The 22,401-nt window shown below is 39.4% G+C and overlaps 1 protein-coding gene across 1 annotated transcript in view; it reads right to left on the bottom strand.

Annotated features, from left to right (window-relative positions):
* The window catches only part of LOC126155481 (uncharacterized), a 330,938-nt gene that overhangs the window by 177,588 nt on the left and 130,949 nt on the right, over positions 1-22,401 (bottom strand). The window contains 2 exon segments of the mRNA XM_049916231.1: positions 12,459-12,632; positions 17,472-17,542. Of these exon segments, the coding sequence (XP_049772188.1) occupies positions 12,459-12,632; positions 17,472-17,542 (245 nt within the window).

Raw genomic sequence — 22,401 nt, forward strand, 5'->3', positions numbered from 1 at the left:
TAAACTCTGAATACCACTGCTGAACCATTCCTGTTATTCATTCTGGAAATGAAGTTCTCTCTTAGTACACAACTTGTCTTATCAGTTCTTCCTGATACTAACACCACCAATTTGCTCAAGTCTTTAGATCAGCTGATGGCACAAGAGCAACAACAAATAAGACTGTGAGAGGCAGCCAAACAAAAATGACACAGGTGAAAAACAGGAAGGAAACTGTTTATTATTTTGAAAGTAATTGCCATAACTTTTAATAAATTAATCCCACTTTGAGAAAAAATGGTCAATGCCTTCACAAAAAATATTTTTGGTTGCCTATGGAACAATGATTGTACCTATGTGTGCACCTCTTTGTCTGAAGCAAGTCGGTGGCCACAAACTTCTTTCTTAGGAACTCCAAAAATATGAAAATTGCGTGGGAAGATACTGACTGTACAGAAGAAGTGTAACGGTTTCCTAGCAAAATTTCTGAGCGTAATTGAAACAACCTTGGCATAAACAGCTTACTTACTATCAATCCTGTTTTCATCTGACTGCTCCTTATAAACCGAGCTGCCATCAATATTACAGCATTCCACCAGCATGATATCTTTTTGTTCCCCGTAGTGAGACTTCCAACCCTGCCTGTTATTCTGATACTGATCGTGACTACATACTGCTGTTCCAAGTGAAAGTTTTGTATTATAGCACATACAGCCCCTCCAGCTGATCATGTGTCTTGGCTGAGTTCCAATGGATTGTATTAAGATGATGTGCCAAAATTAATTATGACTTCGCTTTTCCGCTGTCGTGAACCTTAATTTTGTAATCTCATCCAAGATTGTTTTCTTTAACTGAAACTATTTCCAACACATTATTGTGTTGGTCTAATGATTTGCTTACTTTTTTGACTGCTTCAAACAACAGTTTTCTTAATTGTGCTTATCTGTCCATTTTATGCTTTATTATCATGAGTTTAACTGAACTTCATTATCTTGCTGCTCTGATCACATAAATTTGGATCACTCAAAGGGTTTATTTTACGTGAGTTCTTATTTGTTTATAAAGCACATTAATACAATGTGAAGTGTCACATTTCATAGCTTTATACTTTTGTTAGTTAAATCTATTTGCTCTCATAGATCACTGTGGCTGATGCCCAGAAAAATCAGATAGTTGACTTGGTGCCTTCTGCAAATTAATACCTTTTCAGGTTTCCAACTTTTCTTTGGTCAGTTAAACAGTTACAATGTTACTTAAATAATGTTGATGGTGGCGCTAACAAACTCAAAATAAATATTATCTATGACACTTCAGTCCTCCCTGATTACTGTTAAAGCAAACTGATGTGTTTCAAAAGTCTGTTCTATGATTTTGATCTGCCTTTCTGTCAGGCCGGGAACAAACTGGTGCCGCCCTGTTGGTTAGCCAGTGACTGTTAGGACACTGGAAAATGCGAGCCCACATCATCTTAAAAGAAACCAGCTGCAGTCTGACAAGGAAACCTTTCAATGTCACATACTGCCCAACCCCACTTCCTTCTTCTGACTGGTTTAATGCAGCCCACCTCAAACTTCTGTCCTGTGCTGTCCTTTTCATCTCAAGAGTAGCACTTGCAACATACGTCCTCAGTTATCTGCTAGACGTATTCCAATCTCTGTGTTCCTCTACAGTTTTTATCCTCTACAGCTCCCTCTAGTATCATGAAAATTATTCCCTGATTTCTTAATGGATGTCCTATCATCCCGTTTCTTGTTCTTGTCAGTGTTTTCAATTTCTTTCTTTCCTCCCTCATCCTGTGGGGAACCTCCTCATTCCTTACCTTATCAGCCCACCTAATTTTCAACATTCTTCTTTAGCACCACAGCTCAAATGCTTTGATTCTCTTCAGTCCACATTTCACTACTTCACAATCTTGTGCCTCAGAAACTTCCTCCTCAAATTAAAGCCTATGTTTGATACTAGTAGACTTCTCTTGGCCAGGACTTCCCTTTTGGCTATTGTCAGTCTGCTTTTTATGTCCTCCTTGCTCTGTCCATCATGGGTTTTTTGCTGCTTAAGTAGCAGAAATCCTTAACTTCATTACTTCATAAACAGCAATTCTGATGTTAAGTTTCTCACTTTTCTCATTTCTACTATTTCTCATTACTTTTGTATTTCTTCAATTTACTCTCAATCCATATTCTGTACTCATTAGACTGTTCATTCCATTCAGCCAGTTGAATAACTGTTATTCACTTTCAGTAAGGATAGAAATGTTACCAGCAGATTTTATCACTGAGATCCTTTTATCTTGAATTTTACTCTCACTCTTGAACCTTTCTTTTAGTTCTGTCATTGCTTCTTCAATGTATAGATTCAACACTAGGTGAAAAACTACATACCTGACTTACACCCTTTTTAATCAAAGCACTTCATTCTTGGTCTTCCAATCTTACCGTTCCCTCTTGGTTCTTGTACATACTGTATATTACCCATAGTTTCCTATAGCTTACCTCTATTTTTCGCAGAATTTCAAACATCTTGCACTTTTTTAAATTTGTCAAAAGATTTCCCAGGTCAACAAATCCTATGAATGTGTCCTTTTTTTTCCCACTCTTGCTTCCATCACCTATGACGAAAGCCAAAATGATGATCATCTAACAGATCCTCAATTTTCTTGACCATACTTCTGTATATAATTCTTGTCAACAACTTAGATGCATAAGATGTTAAGCTGATTGTGAGATAATTGTCACTTTTGTCAGCTCTTGCTACCTTAGGAATTGTGTGGATGACATTTTTTCATTTTTTTTTGTAAGTCAGATGGTATATTGCCAGACTTTTACAATCTATACACCAATATGAATAGTCATTTTGTTGCCACTTCCCGCAGTGATTTTAGAAATTCTGATTGAATTCCCTTATACCTCATTCGATCAAAGATTCCAAAAGCTATTTTAAATTCTGATTCTTATACTGGACCCCTATCTCTTCTATATCGACTAGTGTTTCTTCTTCTATCACATCATCAGACAAATCTTCCTCCTCATAAAGACCTTCAATGTACCTTTTACACCTATCCACCCTCTCCTCTGCATTGAACAGTGGAATTTCCATTGCACTCTTAATGTTACTATTCTTCTTTTAATTTCACCGAAGGTTGTTTTGACTATTCTGTACGCACAGTCAGTCCTCCTGGCAATCATTACTTTTTCAATTTCTTCACTTTTTCATAAAGCTGTTTCACGTTAGCTTCCCTGAACTTCTTATTTATTTCATACCTAAGAGACCTGTATATTTGTATTCCGGAATTTCCCTGTGTGTTTTTGTACTTCTTTCATTGATCAACTAGAGCATTTCTTCTGTTACCATGGTCTTGTAATAGTCGTCTTGCTTATGCCTGTATATATTTTTCCAGCTTCTGTGATGATCCTTTTCAGAGATATCAATTCCTCTTCAACTGAAATGCCTACCGAGATATTCATTATCACAATATCTATAGCCTCAGAGAACTTCCAGCATATCTCTTCATTCCTCCCATTTCTTTGTACAATGATTCCCCTTGACTATTCTCTCAAGCTTCAGCTAACTCTTCATTATTACTAAATTGTGATCTGAGTATATATCTGCTCCTGAGTACACATTATAATCCAATATACAATTTAAGAAACTCCACCTGACTGCAATGTAACCTAACTGAAATCTTCCCTTATCTCCCACCCTTTTCCAAGTATATCTCCTCTTCTTGTGATTTTTTAACAGGATATTTACTACTGCTATCTGAAATTTACTGCAGAACTCAATTAGTCTTTTTCCTCTCTCATTCCTACTACCAAGCCAATATTCTCAAATAACTTTTTCTTCTATTCCTATTCCAGTACATATCCCACTTGGTCTGTTACCACTTCTAATAATGCTCACTAATTCACTTTCTTTATCAGTCTTAAAAACTGACCTGTAAACATGTTGTGATTATTTTTACATTGTGTTCTAATCATTGTTATCCAACTGTTTCAGTTGCTTGTGCTCCTTAAAACTGTCTCTGAAACCATCTTCGTCTACATTTATGCCACCATCGTCACGGTCTTGTGTTGAACACTGTAGTCACCACATAGTGATGTAACAATTAAACCCATATTTGAAGAGCTGACTTGTTAAATGAAATTAATATATTTCTAACCCTAGATGTAAGGCCCCACTGAGGTTGTCAGTTATTTCATGGAAGGGGAGGAGATGTACAAGGTGCCCCAGATCACGAACACAACAATTTTTTTTATTATTTGGGTTTTACAAAGAGGCCACCTTCACTGATACGGCAATAGTCAACCAATTCATGCTGGAATAGACCGAATTGTCATCAGGAGAGTCTCCCTGCCAATCAAATCACGCTGCAAGACCACTGACTGTGGGACTGAGGGACTCTAGGAGTCGCAGTTTAAAAACTTATTGCTCTTCTATTCCAAGTCGCTGCCACAGCAGACACTAAATAACTTTGTCTTCTATACATCTGCATTTCTCTTCTGTTTCAAGTTGGGTCTACAGCTACTGGAGCTACATTCTCTCACCTCCCTGGCAATCCTTACCATTTTCAATACATCCATTGTGGATTACGAGATAAGAAAGAAATGCCACAATATGTTTGTCTTCCATTTCCTGGCAAAGTGTCATATAAATTTCCAAATCTTTTCAGACCACACTGACAATAAACTACAAAATATAATTGTTCACAATAATTAAGCCACTGGAGATTGGCATAAAAATTCTGGCATATACAAACTTACATGCTACTGTGTTTGCTTCTACGTAGGTCACACAGGGAGAAATTTTGCAACCTGCTACAAAGAACGTATGTATGTCCTCCAACACAAAAACTTGAATAAGTCCAGTGTTGCATCACATATTGGTCATGATCAACACACTGTTGGTGATTATCAACGAGAATCTTTCTGTGCTACACATCACTGAGACAGATTACAGATGGACCCCTTTGAACAATTACAGATTTACATCCACAAACTAAAATCATCCCAAAAAATCCTAAATGAGCAAACCAAATCAACACAAAAACATTTCTTCAAGCCACAACATCCCAGCACCAAAACAACAAAAATGATAACAACAACACACATTCATATTCCTACAAAAAATTTTGTTCTGCTTGCCATGTAACAACTGTGCCATTCTGTAACTTACAAAAAGTTTTTCCATTAAGAAGTAAAATCCCACTCTCTCTGTTTACCTTTTGTTTATCTGTTAACCCATATTAACATTCTGTTGCCAATACAAAAACACACTTGCAGCTAGCAAAATTTACTGATATATAATATCTGTACTGTACTATAAAACAATGTAGCTCTTGCCAAAGATCATGATGTAATAAAGTGTAATATCTATCATATACATATTCTTTGAAAAACATCCAGTGTTTACTTTCGGTGAATCAGTGTAAAACCAAGTGCAGCTAAATATTGTGTATATTTGTGTACATATCTTAATAACGTACATTATAGGAAGAGATCTGATACAAATACCAGAAGGCAGTGCACTGTAAGTACCAAAAACGTAAAAATCTTTCAGATTCATAAATATTTTGTCACAGATTACTAAATATCCATCATTTCCGCCAGCAGCATCAGCACTGCATCTAGCTACACTTGGTCCACAACATAATGTTCTTGTAACACTTCTATCTGATGATGAGCCTGCAGTGGCTCGAAAACATGTTCATGGTTGAATAAATAGTAAAAATAAAAAAAAAACATTGGCTGGATATTTATTATCATATAAATCGCCAATCGTTACCATAAAATACTCATGAGAAAATAAAATGATATAGTTCCTTTTTTATAATAATGAATGCTATATATTATTTACAAGCTCTCATCTGTTTCCAGCCCTGACTATCTCCCCGCACAGTAGAACTTTTTTTTATACCTGCACAAAATGTTTCAAAAAACTGACTACAGGAGTGAAGTTTTGAGTGATGCTTTAAAAACAGTTCAATTTCTGAAAAACTTTATTCAGCTGTAGAATGGATATTAGATTTTACAGTGTGAGAGTAACTATTTCAGAGTACATTATGTGTTAGCGTCCGCAGACGAAAACATAAATGTACTGGAGGACCATGAATTGAAGAGAATTGTACAATGATCTGAATCCATTCATACTGTAATGAAACATGAGAGTTGAGATAATCACTTACTATTCATAGGTAAGGTAACCAACAAAATATACAGCTTTGCCATTTACATGGTATGTGCGTCCAAGAGCTAAGGACAGTCGCCTGAGCGACAGCCCATTCACCACTGCTAAATCTCTCCCTCGCCACGGTGAGTGTACCGTTAGGTGCCCTTGGAAGGGTGACCCACTGACCACTGTCCCTCATGTACAAATACCTCCAGAGAGGGCAGCACTGTCCAGAGACTCAGTCAAATGTAACAACCGAACATACCAGCCGCCAAAGAAACATTAATTTCTTTCCAGCATAATACAAGTAACACAAGTCCTGCCACATCATAGAAAATAACAGAAGTAAATACACACAAATTTGCATCCTTCAATCAGGTATTCTGTCCATAGAGTTTGTAACTGGTACCTGGAAATCACAATCACATAAACAAATACACATTTAAACATAAAAAATGGTGAAATACACTGAGTCTGTTGCAAGGTACACACAAGACAAACGGAGAAAAACACACAAATAAAAAACACGAATACACTGTTCAATTTTCCATCACGCCACTCGGTAAAGGACATAGCTTGCAGATTGGTCTCTTGAAAACCCCTTGCAGTGTGTGAATAATGGCCACTCACACCATTCCATCGCTCCCAGGGTGTACACCTTCAATGACGGAAAACTTCCAACATAAGGGTAGCAGGTTATCTTCTCTTATTATGACAAAGCACCAAGTTGTACATTCTGACTAGGGACCATCCACTTGGCCCGCTGCTGCAGATGATGCAGGTAGTCAGATGACTAGCACCGTCGAAAGCCTTGATGCAGTAGTTCTTACCTTGTGAGCAAGCTTAGGTCGGCTGTACCTAGATCCGGTTGAGGGATCAGGAAATGACCTTGGGTGAGGGCTTGGGGATCAGTAGGATCGCAAGACAGTGATGTGAGAGAACAAGAGTTCAAGCAAGCCTCATTCTGGAAAGTCAGGGTTGTCAACTCTTCGAAAGTGGTGACGCAGGAGGAATGAAGTGCCAGTCGATGTCTTCTTCGCGCATAAAGCTTTTCACCTGTGTCTGCTGATAATGACTGCTCAAAGCAGTTTGTAACTCGTGAAGTTTCCAACTAGCTCCAACAAAGTTTCTCCAGTTGTTGCTGTATGGGTTTTGGCACCTACTCCGCCATGAAACAAATCTTCTGAGGGCTGACAGGAATGCTTCAGTCATCATCTTGCCAACTATCTCCAAATGCACTGCTCATGTAGCCAAACACACAAACAGGGCAACATAGCACTTTTCTTTTAATTTGGATCTCTGTGAGCCTGTTTCCACGTAGAACGGTCCTGTGTAATCAATCCCACAACTGAAGGAAGGCCTCACAGCTTCTAGCACGTGGGCGTGGCAGGTATCCCATGAGGTGCTGTGCAGCATTCGCCTTTAATTGCTGAGAAGTCAAGCACTGATGCAGAAAATACTGGATTGCATTTCGTCCATTAGGTATCCAGTATTGCCTTCTGAGAGATGAAAGCAACAGTTGACACCCAGCGCGAGAAAGATGATGATGTTTATTTTCCACTATTAGTCGTGTGAGGTGATGGTTAGGTGGCAGTACGAGTTGATGCTTCTCCTCTTATGATATTCTCTATCATATCATTTTGTAGCCTGCCTGCAACCCGTAGCAGTCTCATGTCATCGAGTATAGGATGCAGTGATTTGAGATTGCTGTTTTTATCCAATAGCTTTATGGTCTTCAACTGGTAGATTTTCACTATGTATGTATCGTCTTGTGCTATCCTGACACACTGTAGCAAAATGTCCTGCAGTTCACTGCGAGACCATTCACCAGTTGCTCTCATTTCCTTTGCAGTCTTTCAGTTATTAATGAATCTAAGACAGTGTGCCATTATCTGCTGTAATTGTGACAACTTTGAGAATCGACAGATGATACCATCGTGAATTGCTCTGCTGATGTGACAAAGGACTTTAGCTCTTTCTTCTGACAGCTCCTGGGCTGCAGAATCACTAGAAGTGTTTATCACAGGCCATGAAGTGATGTCTTCCTTAGCCCAAGCTGTTCCTTCCCATCACAGGCTGTTTTCTTACAAGTCAACTGGAGACACTCCTCATGAAGCTGGGTTTTCCATTGTAGATACATGGTTCCACACTGCAGCTGCTGTATTTTCCTGTATCTCAGTGACACAGTTCCCCACAAACGTCCTCCAATGCATGGGTGGAGATGCGAACCATGTCAGTACAATGGATGAGTCAGTCCACAAGTAAGTTCACTCTATGTCTATACCCAGCGAGCGAACTACATGCTGTAGTAGTTGCAACAGCAAGAGAGCACCACAGAGTTCCTGGCGAGGTAAGGACAACTTTTTCAATCGAGACACTCATGTTTTGGAACTTAATAATTTGAAACATGTGATTCCATGATGATTAGTAGATCATACACATATACAACAGCCATAGGCCTTCTCTGAAGCATGGCAGAAACCGTGCAGTTGAATGCTGACAAGTTTCCCTTCTGTAATCACTCTACGATCAACATGAATATTATCAATCATACGAAGCTCTCTGTGTAGTGTCTGCCACATGCAGTTCAACTCTTGATGCAAAGGCTCATCTCATGTTAACTGAAGCTGCCACAGGCGTTACAAAAAGATTTTGAATGTGATAACAATGAGACTGATAAATCCCAGAGGATCAAAAATGGATGACGTGGTAGTCAGTACAATGCATTTTGTGAAGCTGTAGACCTTACGTGCCGGCTTGACAGTATTCACAACATGGAACTGATCAGCAGCTGGATCCCAGAGTAAACCTGAACTTTTAATATCCTCATCATTATCAAGCCGTAAGGGTACTTTTGTCACTTAACTATGAGGGGATATTTTCGAAGAATTCCACACTGTTACTAGACCACCTTTCTTCAAAAGTTTTGAGAAGTCTTGCTGGACTTTGATTGAAACCTCTACTGTATCGCAACCTGAGATACAATCATCCCCACAGAAGTCATTAGTAAGAATATTTGCTGCCTTGTTACATCTGCCCTCTTCATGAGCTAATTGTAACAGTCATCTTACTGCAAGAAAAGGTGCACAGGCCATTTCCCATGTGACTGTCTTTAACTGGTATTCCTGCAGTAGTGCAGATCTGTCACTCTTCCACAGTATTCATTGGTAGGCACGATCTTCACCTGCTACCAGAACTTGTTGATACATCTTCTCTGTGTCAGCTGTGAAGGCGATGCAATGCGTGCAGAAGTGTAATATTATGGAGCACAAATCCTGTTGCATTATTGGTATGACCATCAACAAACTGTTTAGTGACAAATTGGAGCTCGTTTTGGCCGAACAATCAAAAACTTTTCGTGTTTTGGTAGCCAAGTTGGCTTCCTTAAAAACTGCATAGTGTGGCATGTAGTATGAAATGGCAGCACGTGTAGCTACTGGCTCCATATGTCCTAAGTCTTCATATACCCTCATAAACAGTTTGCATCTTTCTTTAAGCTATGGGTGTCTCGCCAATTTCTGTTCAATCTGACAGAAGCGTTTTGCTGCAGTGTTTCCATTCAATCTGAGAGAAACATTTTGTTGCAGTGTTGAAAGATTTGCCTAATTTATCTGGCTCTTCATGAAATGGAAGATGGACAACAAATCTGTCTGTGGAATCTTTCATCGTGTGTTGCACAGAGTGTGCTTCACATTGTTCCCCTTCTTTTGTCGTTACATCATGATTCAACTCTTCTATCTCTCAAAATTTCTTCCAGAGAGTTTGAACATCAGTGTTCATTTCTACAAAGCATGATACGACCAGCCCCCATGACGAAATGTTGTGCTCTACCGTTTGATACTGACCAGATATGACCCAACCTAGTTCTGTCTCTTGAAACACAGGATGATAAGTTTCTATGGAGATAGTCCTCGATTTGTGAATGTGAGGACAAAATTCTGTTCCTAGCAACACATCAATCTTTCCAGGTGACCAAAACTCTAGATCAGCGAGTTGTACATTTGACAAGTGCCACGTACTGGGATCAATTACTTGTTCAGGCAAGGTGTCAGTTACCTTTGGCAAAACTAAGCATTCAATGGAAGACATAAAGTTGCTTACGCAGGAGCACACTAGTATAGACACACGGTGTTTTGTTTCTGAGTGGATTGCACCTATTCCTTGAATCGGCACTCTGCTGTGTAACCTTTAAAGTGTGAGGCGTTGTGCACATGCTTCCGATATGAAGCATGACTGTGACCCAGAATCAAATAAAGCATGACAAGTCTGCCATTTTCCACGGATATCCTGCAACCTTATTCTCGCTGTTGCAAGGAGTACTCATTTTCCTGGACTGATCTTCAGTGAACAACAGCTCAATGTAGTTGACAAATGTCTGACATTGTGTGTGTGTTGCATGTCACCTGTACACTCCTTCCTTGGTGCATCTTGTGTCCGTTGTGATTCTGTATGTAATAACGTGCGGTGTTGTTTACCACAGGTATGACAGGTAATAGAGTTGCATTAAGAAGCCCTGTGATCATTCTTCAGACAGTTGTAGCACAAGTTGTTGCGCATCACAGCAGCCTTGCATTTACAACACATGGCTTGAATTCGCTACACTTGTGCAGCGCAGCAGGCTGGTAGCATAGGACACATGCAGTATTTGTAGCAACGTATGTCTGTTTCAAATGCCCACACTGCTTGGTGTAGGGTGCATTCTGATGTTTATTAACAGTTGGGCCGTGACGTTTTGGTGCTATATTCTTGGCTATTTCTACAGATTTACATATATTCTCAAGAAAGGCACAAGCTTCTTTAAATGTTGGAAAGCTACTCAAACTCAGACTGGCTTCAAACTCTGTTCTTATAGAATGTTCAACCCTTTCTATAAGGAGCTGTGATGTAATTACGGCTTGCAAAGATACATCTAGCTGTAATGCCATCAGCGCATGCACATTGCTTAAAGCTTCATTTCGTAGTGCATGAAGTTCACTTGAACATGGCTTTGTCATTGCCGGTGGTAGCGTTAGCAGTTTCCTTAAGTGTGCTGATGCAATCAGTCGAGGATTATTGTATCTATTACAGACCAAATCAAAGGACACCTTAAAGTTAGTAATAGTCACAAGGAGATGGGCAATTACATTGTGTGTTTCACCTGTTAATGTATTCAGCAAATGATGGTACGCTGCAGGCTGAGCCTCCGTTTTGTTCTGTCGACACTCATTGCTGCCATTCTGCCAATGGATGGCTGTCACTGCATATTACTTTGTCAAATCCATCACAATATGGCCCAGAGGACCAAAATGTTAGCGTCCGCAGATGAAAACGTAAATTTACCGGAGGACCATGAATTGAAGAGAAATGTATAGTGGATCGAATCCATTCAGATTGTAATACAACATGAGAACTGAGATAATCACTTATTATTCATAGTTAAGTTATCAATCAAAACATACATCATTGCCGTTTACATGGCACCCGCGACCACAAGCTAAGGAAAGCCGCCTGATTGACAGCCCATTCACCATTGCCAAATATCCTCCCTCGCCAAAGCGAGTGTACTGTTAGGTGCCCTCAGAGGGGTGGCCCACTGACCACTGTCCCTCATATACAAATACCTCCAGAGGTGGCACCACTGTCCAGAGACTCAGTCAAATGTAACAACAGAACATTATTCTTTTCTAACCCTTTAAATTATTGTGTATGATTATTTATATACTAATATTTCTTATTGGGTCCATTGGATAATAGGTAGTTTACTTACTTGATTCTGAAGATGTCATAATTTTTTAAGAATTCCAGTTACTGCAGAAATTTCTGTATACTCAAAGGTTGAACTTCCCATGAGCCCGTTTACTCTTTATAACGCATTGAACAAGTTCTGTAAACTTGGATTTGGCATGCTACTGTTTACACATGGTATCTGTTCAGATTGACTCAACTCATTAACTCTCCTGGCAAGTAAGATGGTAAGGAGCTCTGGTTGCCCCCGACCACTCAAACTACTAAGAGTTTGTATGTGACTCAGATTCAAACTAATAGTGGTCAATCAAAGCAGTACCCCGCTACGTGTACAAGCCTAATACAGTTGGTCTGTAATACATTTTGCAGAAACCTTCTACAAAATATACAGTTTTTCTCTGTTCCATACCAACTGTTTTTCCAACAATGTTCAAGTTTTGTTTACCTTTGCCTGGAGAGAGAGGGGAAAAACACTCACCCTTTCAGGTTTAACTTATGCTTCATGAAAAACTTGTACCTAAATAACAAGTGAGATAGGTGCGAAAAACTTTAGCTTAAAATTAATGAGAGACAAAAAACAAACTGCTCACCTGAGGTGGTGGTTGTCCTGTTAACTTCCTCCTGGTGGATGAGATATCATCATCTGGAGAATGCTGTTCATATATCTGTGACGTTAATGTACTGGTTGGTGAACTGCCTGTCTGTGTAGATGGTAAAAGTGTAGTTTCCTGATCAATATTGACCACACCACTTGTCTCTTGTTCCTAAAGGAGATAAGACAATTACTACAGAAGCTATTATCAGAACAGTTAGGGCAGAATGACTATGTGGTTTCTTCAAACTCTCATACTGCTAACATTTTCAAGTAAAGCATCCTAGCTGAATTCAAAAATACAAAAACTCTTATTATCTTGAAACTGTTCCTGGTAATTTAGAGTATTACAATTAATTACTGAGACATGTGCACAGGAAGGAATGCTACTTCAAACTAAGCTCAGAAGCAACAGAATGTAAAGGCAGAACATTGAGATGAATTAAGAAACTGCACTGAAATTGACATGGCAGAAAAGGAAAGAGAAGGAGAACAACAGCCAAAGCAACACAAAAGTGTATATGATATCTAATGAAACTGAAACATCAAACAGATGTACTAACAAGCAGGCACATAAATTTGGTCTCAAAACAACTACACATTAGTGGATCATCATAAAATCAATCACACCAGCCTTTCTGGCCTAATTATACAATACAGACCTTACCAATTGTATGGGTGGAAGAGTACTACTTTATGGGGATGGGAAAAACAGTGAGGAGGGTACTCCTCATTTCAGTGACAATGCAAAGTGTTTGCAGCCATGGCACAGGAAGTTGTTAGCAGCTCTTATGTGAGATGGTAATGGGCAATAAGTGCAGTGCTCCTTTGCATTTGCTTAGTGGGGCTCACTGGAGTGTTAGGTATATGAGAGATAAAGCACAATAGATTTATTTGTAGATCACCTGTCTGTGGAGGTATAGGCAAGGTCTTCAGCACAGTGAGTAAGGAGTTATTCATTTTGATGATCTGCCGTTCTCAGGCCACCCAAGGAAACAGTCACATCATTTACCAACTCCACATCTCTCTCTCTCTCTCTCTCTCTCTCTCTCTCTCTCTCTCTCTCTCTCTTTACGTGCCAGCTATTCATTTAGATGATTGGATGAACGATCCCTGACAAACTGAGGCCAAGGGCAAGGTTGATTATCAAATGGCGCAGCATGTGCAGAGCACAGCATGGTTGATTTTAATGGCTCCTTCACAACCTGTCACAGCTGGACCCCCCCCCCCCCCCCCTCCAAACATTAGCTTCTCTGTATTGCACTGGTAGGTGCTCCCTTAGCATTTCCTTTTGTTCCACAATCAACTTGGTCTCAAGGTCTGTTAGTCCTGTTCTTCACTATTCTCTGCTCTTGTTTGCATCCCTTTCCATCCCCCCACCACAAACTTTCTACCCCTCAACAATGCACTCTGGCCAGCTCACTTTATTTACATTCACAGGTCTATCCACTTACTCTCTCTACTGTGTCATTCTCCCTCTATTCAATCCTCACCTTCCCACATTTACATGTTCTGCAACACTATACAATGTGACTGTCTTCCCCTACATTGGATCAATCTCAGTTGGGCAACATTCCTGTTCCCTTCCCTTGTTGTTCAACCCTCTCCTAGACCGTGCCTCCTCTTCTCCTTCCTTTTTTGTCTCTAATGCACTACCCTACATACAACCAAACGGCAGTGTCACAACAACATAGTGGTTTACCTGTGGTGTGGTGTAAAGAAGAGGGAAAATTTTGGAAGATTAGCTATAATTTCCTATCTACTGCTTAATGCCTCCAATATATATTGTTTATTTGCTCAATTTGGTCTTCCGAAAGTTACAAAGCAACACTTATAAACATGCACTTTGTGTATCAATATTATCAACACCTTCTATCACTGTAACTTTTCCAGAGCAAAAATTATTCTGTAACAGTGCTGTCTTCTGTGGTAACAGATTTATATGGACAAAATATACTGTGGTGATCAAATTATGAAGTGAATGTCAAAAAGAGATTTTGATGATTCTGATGGAGACAGTTCAATAAACCTACTTCTATCCTTACATGAATATAATTCTTAAAAAATGAAAAGAGACTCTACGTTACATCCATCACAGAAATAGTAACTCAATTACATTAGTGGAAAGTTCTATTGGATAGACAAAAAAATCTGCTCACAAAGTGGCAGCACGAAGAAACACACACAAAAGTTATCGAATCATGAAAGTTTTCGGAGCCAGTGGCTTCTTCTAGCAAAAGGATTGTAGGAAAAGAAAGAGAGATGAAGGAAAAGAGAGATGAAGGAAAAGAAAGAGAGATGAAGGAAAAGGGTTGATGAGTTTTAGAAAATGGAGCATCGGAGACTTACAAGATGGAATGAGAAAAAGACTGACTGTTGGGGACTGCACTGGGCAAGATTTAAAAACCTGAGGACTTATAGGTAGAAATACTATAATCTGAAAGACAGAGATCACTAACAAAACATGATGCAAAAGTTAAGAGTGGAAAGTTATTGTGCAAAAGTTGAGAGTGGATAGCTAAGTGCATTATTCATGGACAGGTGAGGGGAAATAGATAGATGAGGCAACTTCTGGGGTCCTCACATTCAATCCTGGTACAGCTGATGCCTCCAATAAACAACTTAGCAGTACACCTCTTGCCATTCAGTACTGTCCTGGTCTGGAATGTGTTAATCAGCTACCACAACATGGCTATGACTTCCTAAAATGATGTCCTGAAACATTCTGTCTGAACTTTTTTTGTCACCCTCCTTATTTCTGCAATATCCTTATCCGACTCTATGTTCCTTCTGCACCAATTTCCCTACTCTTTGGCTCCTACTCCTTGACAGTCCCCACTGTAAGACTTGGCCTATCCACCCTCCTACCACCACCTATAACAGCCCTGTAATTGGGAAAAAATGTATTTTCAAAGCGAGAGCCACCTGTGGAACGTCACTTCAGGTGCCAACTGTTTTCTAAATACTGTTTGGTCTTCTACATTGCTATGAATACCACCAGCTTATCAGTCACAATGAATGGGAACAGATAGGCTGCTTATACTGCAACACACAATGTCCTGTTGCAGAGCATGCTCTCTGACACGACAGTCTTGATCTTGGTGCTTGTTTTATCAAACTTGCCATCTGGTTCCCTCACCCCAATACCAGTTTTTCACAACTCTACAAGTGGGAACTGCTGTTGTAACAGCTCATTGGCTCTCACCAACCAACTGGCCTAAATTTATGTCAATTTCCTTGGTCTCAACATTTCTTTCTACAACTACTCCTTTTCTTCATTTCCATTTTCTGAACTTTTCGTTTTCTGACTTGTCTATCCCCCCCCCCCCCCTTCCCCCACCCAAATCTGTCTACCACGTACAATGCACTAGGTTTTCTGATCTTACTAATCCCTGAACAATGTTTTGTTAGTAATCTCTATCTTTCTTATTACCTAACTTCCATCTTTAAGCTCTCACGTTTTCAAATACAGTCTAGTGCAGTCCCCCAAGAGTTAGTCTTCCCTTCTCACCCCGTTTGCCAATTACACCCTGACTTGTGATTCTGGGTGACTCTTTTGTAACTCTCCCATTTCTTAAAGCTCACTAGTTCTTTTCCTTCATCCCTCTTCCTTTCCCTTCCACCCTCCTGCCACAAGAAGGAGCCACAGCTTGCACATTTCCTTAACTTTTATGTAGGTTTTCTCCTGCTGCCATTTGTCAAGTAGATTTTTTTATTGATTAGTCACAGAAGAACACAAGCCCTGAGTTGCTGAAAGGCACATAAACAAGACTGAAAACTTTGCTAGCTTTCAAATTAGCAACAGCCCTTCTCAAACACACACACAAATTTGTGTAGCTACATTGTACCACCTGATTACATTACACTGGCACCGTAGCTATGAAGCTTGATTGGGAAGAGGGGTTGTGTCCGGTGGAGTAGGCAAGGGGAGAAAGATGGTGCAGAGTGAGAGGGAGAATAGGGGAAAGGAGTGTGGCTTCAGCTGCCAGAGGTTGTGGTCTTGTTTGTGTGTGTGTGTGTGTGTGCGTGTGTGTGTGTGTGTGTGTGTGTGTGTGTGTGTGTGTGTGTTCCGTTATGACAAAGGCCTTGTTGGCTGGAAGAAAAGAAAAAAATCCTGTTTTGTGACAGTTTTTTTGTTGTGCCTATCTGCGAGTCAGCATTTCTACTATATGGTGAGTAGCAACTATCCTTTTCATAATACTGTTACACTCCATCCTGGATTTTCCACTGTTTAATTCTTGTAGTATACAGAGCTATTGAGTTGTACATATTTTGCAATTCAATCGAAGTGATAACGTATGATTCTGCTCTATCTGTGACGGGCCATGAGGTTTTTGAGATTTAGAATTTGTTCTGGGCAAAATCTTCCTTCCCTAAAACCCACTTTGTATTCACCAAGCTGATGGTCTAATTGGGGTTCTGCCCTGATTAGTAAGACTTTAGAACATATCTTGTATGTTATGTCTAGGAATGAGACCACTCTGTATTTGTTGGGATCTGTTTTGGACCCTTTCTTATGGAATGGGTGGATGAGGGCAGTCTTCTATTCATGTGGAATTTTTTCATTTTATTTATCAAAATTTTTTTTCAAATATGTTTTGGAGAGAGTCGACAGCATTTTTGTTGACATTTTCCCACAGTTCAGCTGTGATTTGTTTTTCTCCCGAGGCCTTATGGTTTTTGAGATTTGGAAAGACGGATTGCAGTTTCTCAGTGGTGGGTGGTTCAAAGTTATGGTTGGTTGTTAACGTGTTACAAGTCCATTTTTTCTATGGTTTCTTCACAGACCAAGAGGTTTCCGAAATATTCTGCCAATATTTTGCAATTATCACTGTTGTTGTAGGCAATATTTCCACTTTTGTCTTGGAGTTGTATGGTCAGTTGACTGTATTATTGTTGTTATTATTGTTATTATTATTATTATTATTATTATTATTATTATTGAAATGTTAGTAAATTATAGATATTAATTTTGTCACACATATGTTTCATTTGTTTTAATAGTACTTACATCAAAATCATTTTGATCTTCCATGTCAGGGACAGATCTTGTAGAAGCTGGCTCTACAATTGCTGCGTGTTCTGAAAATGAATACATACATAGGTGGTAAGTAATAACATTCTCTTATTTCTCAAAGGTTTGAATCACATATCACATAACCAACTGAAACCACAAACAAAAGTTTAAACTTCTACAAGGAAATACTTCCAAAATCCCTTAGAAGTTACAAATACCTGTCTTAATACACATGGCATAAAAAGGAAACCCCCTGAAGTGGTAAGCAACCATTGTACATTGGCTTAGCAAGAATACGTAAAAATTTCTTGATTGCAAATCAAGACAGTCACAAAAATCAAGTGACTAAATGTGTGTTTCAATCTGTCAGTCTTCTTCTTCATGCATGTATTTTCACCAGGGTGGTAATACAATAGAGACCTCTTAACCTACATAGTCCAACAACTAAACTGTTCCTCTCTCTGGACAAATTATTTATGGTCTCCCACCTGGCTTAACGGTTTCTACATTAGCACAATTTAGGTTTCAGATTGTACGATGACACTTGCAAAACATGGGCTACTGTACCCCTGAATCCTTTGCAGTCCTTCCTGAACGTTGATATTTCATTTAACATAGAAATCATCAAACTTTCCTTTAAACTCTGTGGTATCATTCTTCAAATACGTCATGAGATCACTGGAAGTAAAATATCTCCCTCTAGTAACAGAGAGTAAAACCTACTTCTTGCCATTGGAGCAGGGCCATTAATAATGCATGTGCATACATCATAAAATCTAACACAAATGTTGTGAGGATTAAACATATACAACTTATCAGCTAACCAACAATAGGCACCAAATGGAACTCCTTACAGATTACAACTATGTGCCAGAATGAGACTTGAACTCAGGACATTTGCCTTTCACGGTCTGACTGAGCTACCCAAGCACAACTCATGACCCATCCTCACAGCTTTATTTCCGCCAGTACATAATCTCCCACCTTCCAAACTTCACAGAAGTTTTCCTGCACAGGAGAACTTCCTGGCAGATTATAAATGTGTGCCAGACCAAGACTCGAACTTGGGACAGTTGCCTGTCGGGGACAGAAGAACCACCATGAAGTTTGGAAGGCAGGATATACGGTACTGGCAGAAGTAAAGCTCTGAGGATGTGTCCTGAGTTGCGCTTGGGTAGCTCAGTCAATAGAGCACACTTGTCTGCTTGAAAGTTTCATATCAGCACACACACACTGCTGCATAGTGAAAATTTCATTCTGGAAACATCACCTGCTTTCACTTTAAATACAAATCATGTAGACTTCAGGGAAGTGTTCTACCTTGGCACTGTCCCATTAAAATGTGTCACATTGAGGTGTACACATGGACAAAAAAACAAAAAGATTCATGGAATTTTCCTAGATTTCCCCGTTAAAAATACAATTTTTTCCTACATGAAAACACAGTATACCCTTTGTGAAAGTATTTTGTTCTGTGTTAATTGACAATATAATTTCTCTCGGAGCTGTAAAACTTACCAATCCTTTGAACTTTAAGGAATGACACCCAGGTGGAGAAGGGCGGGAGTGTGTGTGTGTGTGTGTGTGTGTGTGTGTGTGGGGGGGGGGGGGGGGGGGCGACTGAATTTCACAAAATACCAGCACAACAGCTCTCTAAGTACTTAAATTGAGAATGTGATGGGCTTTTGTCAGGCAATCATAGCTCATGTCATGTAATCTTGCCAGCTAGTGACGGCAGATATTCAAAACAGTACACGTAATGCAGTCAGCCTATTGCAACATGACTGTTAAAGCAGTATGAAGACATAATATAGGAAAGGTTAATGGTTTAAACTGAGATACGTACAGTATTGCTACAAGAAAAACTAAGCATTCACATGGCTTTAGAGCTTTGGCACAACTTTTCTAGCTACGGGCATTTGCATAATTGATGATTGGTTTTGTAATTTCAGCTCGCTCTGCAAATCCCTGCTCATGGAGCTCCCTCACTGTTGTTTTAGTGTCGACAGAGTTCGCGAGCGTGACATTCAGTTCTGCAGTGACTTTTTGCGGCTGTCATCCTCTTAGTTTTTGTTGCAATCCTCTTCAATGACCATCTGTCATGATCACTCAACATATGATAACTGTATGGGATATAAATCTTCGATACAGTGCCTCTTGAAACACTGAACACTTCAACTTCCTTGGTTACAGAAGCACCCACCACATGAACACCAACAATCTGCCCATGTTCGAATTCACTTCGATCCGACATAATCAACTCACAACCACACATAACACAGTTCTGACCACAACTGACACTTGCAACAGTGTATCTGACACTTGCAACATATTGAGAACATTGCACAGGTTCTGCTTGTGGTCAAATACAACAGCACAACCTACATGCTTGGCTAGCCACTGCATTTATGTTTAAGCATGCATTTCTCATAGGGTTTCCATCACACACACACACACACACACACACACACACACACACACACACACACACACACACACAAACGCGCACGCATGTCCATGATGTTGTTGTGTCTTGTTATATTAGCTGCGTAATTCACATCCTGATTCTAATAAAAAATTTTAGTCAGTTCATGGAATCCACATACAAGAAATGTGCCAATGTAGCTTTTGAAAAATATGCCACTTAACTTTTCAGACCAAAATACACAGCTTGAGTTTCAAACATAGCAAGAATTGAAGACTTTATTATGCTGAAAAGTGTGTAACACTGAAGTGACAAATAATGGGTGTGTTTAACCACAGGACTGGGTCCAGGGCTGGCCAATGGTTAGGGGTGCATCAGAGATGAGATATCTCATGTGAGCTAAGAGACCCAGTATGGATGCCATCTATCCTGGGTAGACCCCTCCTGAAGGGAACGTGTGCTTTGTGTCAAGAGTCAGGATGCAGCAAATTTTCGAGCAGCACTGTGCCATTAAATTTTGCATCACACTGGACATGTACTACAGAGGCTGTGTGGTGTACAAAGATAAAGCCATGTCTAGAACACAAGTTTTAAGTTGCATAAATATTCGAAGATGGCCAGTATCAAATAAAAGGTGAAAAACATGTTAACATCCAACATCAAACTGAACCAGTGATAACATTTCAAGCTCACTATGTTGATGGGTGTGGATGCGTTAAAGGAGGACATCATATTTTCCCAGGTGCTGTGGGCATGTTAATGCATGCCAGTCTGCCTTTGCCCCCGTTGCTGTGGACATGTTGACTTGCTTCATTCAAACAAAATAGGTTTTCATGTCAATGACTCGCATTCAAGTTCATGCATGTTTATATGGGTTCACAACCAAGGATCAAACACATGTGGTGCTGTTTCCAGTAACATGTCAAAACTGCAGGAGAACCTGAATTGAGGAGAATGTTTACGTCACGTGATATACAGCTTCATAGTGTACAACTCAGAAGCAGCTTGAATGTTTATCATCTGCAGTTCCAGAGGCATGCTTGAGAGAGAGAGAGAGAGAGAGAGAGAGAGAGAGAGAAATGACAAGAAGACAGGCAGGGGGAGGAGGAGAAACGTGAAATGCAATTCTGACAGTCTTTTACTACTTAGTGGGATGTGTTTTCCAAATGTCTTAGCAGGGAAACACTTTGAAATTAGCGTGCTAATTTATAGGTGGGCAATTCACCCAAAACAGAAAGTTTCTTGGAAACAAGATACAAATTTAAAACTAGCGGCTTACAAGCATAATTTGTCATGTTTTCGGCTTACCATATGAATAAAAATTACTAACCAATGTCAATAAGAGGAAAGATGACAAAAGCAATACATAACTTGAGAGTTTTTGATTCTGAACTTTTCTCCAGACAAATAATTGTGCCAATAAACTCATGCTTGGCATCTGAGATGCCACAACTACATATTTGGTACTAGGGAGTGGGATATGATAACACTGAGTACGTTCTGTTATTTAAAAGTTATAGGTAATTGTCCATTTTCACAAAGGATTCAGACACTATAATATTTTGGCTTTGAAAGTTTCAAAGGGATACGTTTACTAGGTTTATGCACAGGTGAACATATTACTACACTTCCAATAACTGTTACAACAAATGTCCTGGCTTTGAGAGTTTTTATGGAAAAATTACTGTGCAAGCAGAATAAACGAAAATTTTGACACTGTGTTTATTTTGTAAGTTCTGCAAAGTATAAAATTTTAAGCATCACAGCCAACGTTTAACAAATGCTGTAATCAACACTAAATGTGGCAGAAAACTACAATGACTCAGCTGCAGATAGTTATCTATCTTCGGTCGCTCATGAAGTTAGTCAACGTTGAAGAAATACTTTAACAAACTACTAAATACGTTGATGAAAACTGTGTCATTGTCACTCTGTTTATACAAATTTTGTAGTACAGATACTTAATATGTGCTTCTTCAGTAAGAGTTCAGCCTGATAAAGTCTAAAGTACAAATCATAGAGAAGGCACCTGATATGTCGCATTCAGTAGTTATTACTGTGGATCACAATTGATGCCGATTTGACAAAAGTGATATCGCAAAATGTCCATACATATTTTTTTGATCACCCAACTTAGTAGGATGCTTTGTGGACCAAAAACGTTCAAGCAAACCACAATAAGGATGGTCCTCATCACTCACAGGCAACATAACAAACAGTATTAATCAGTAGCAGACGACAAGTGCTCCAAGAAACATCCAAATAACTCCTAACAGATTTATTCATTTCTTGAATTATAGCAGTGAGAAAAACAAGCACAACAGCAGGATTTATGATTGGGTAACAAGGAAGGAACAGCAAACAAATGAAATGAATGTGAAGACATACATCACTTTTATCACAGCCTGCTAAAATCATATAGATACGGCCAATAACCCTGTAATTATTTGCGAAAAGATCAATTTTAACATCTCTGATTTTATCATTGGAGAAACTTCA

Source organism: Schistocerca cancellata, chromosome 2 (assembly GCF_023864275.1).
Source record: "Schistocerca cancellata isolate TAMUIC-IGC-003103 chromosome 2, iqSchCanc2.1, whole genome shotgun sequence".
Classification (NCBI taxonomy): domain Eukaryota; kingdom Metazoa; phylum Arthropoda; class Insecta; order Orthoptera; family Acrididae; genus Schistocerca; species Schistocerca cancellata.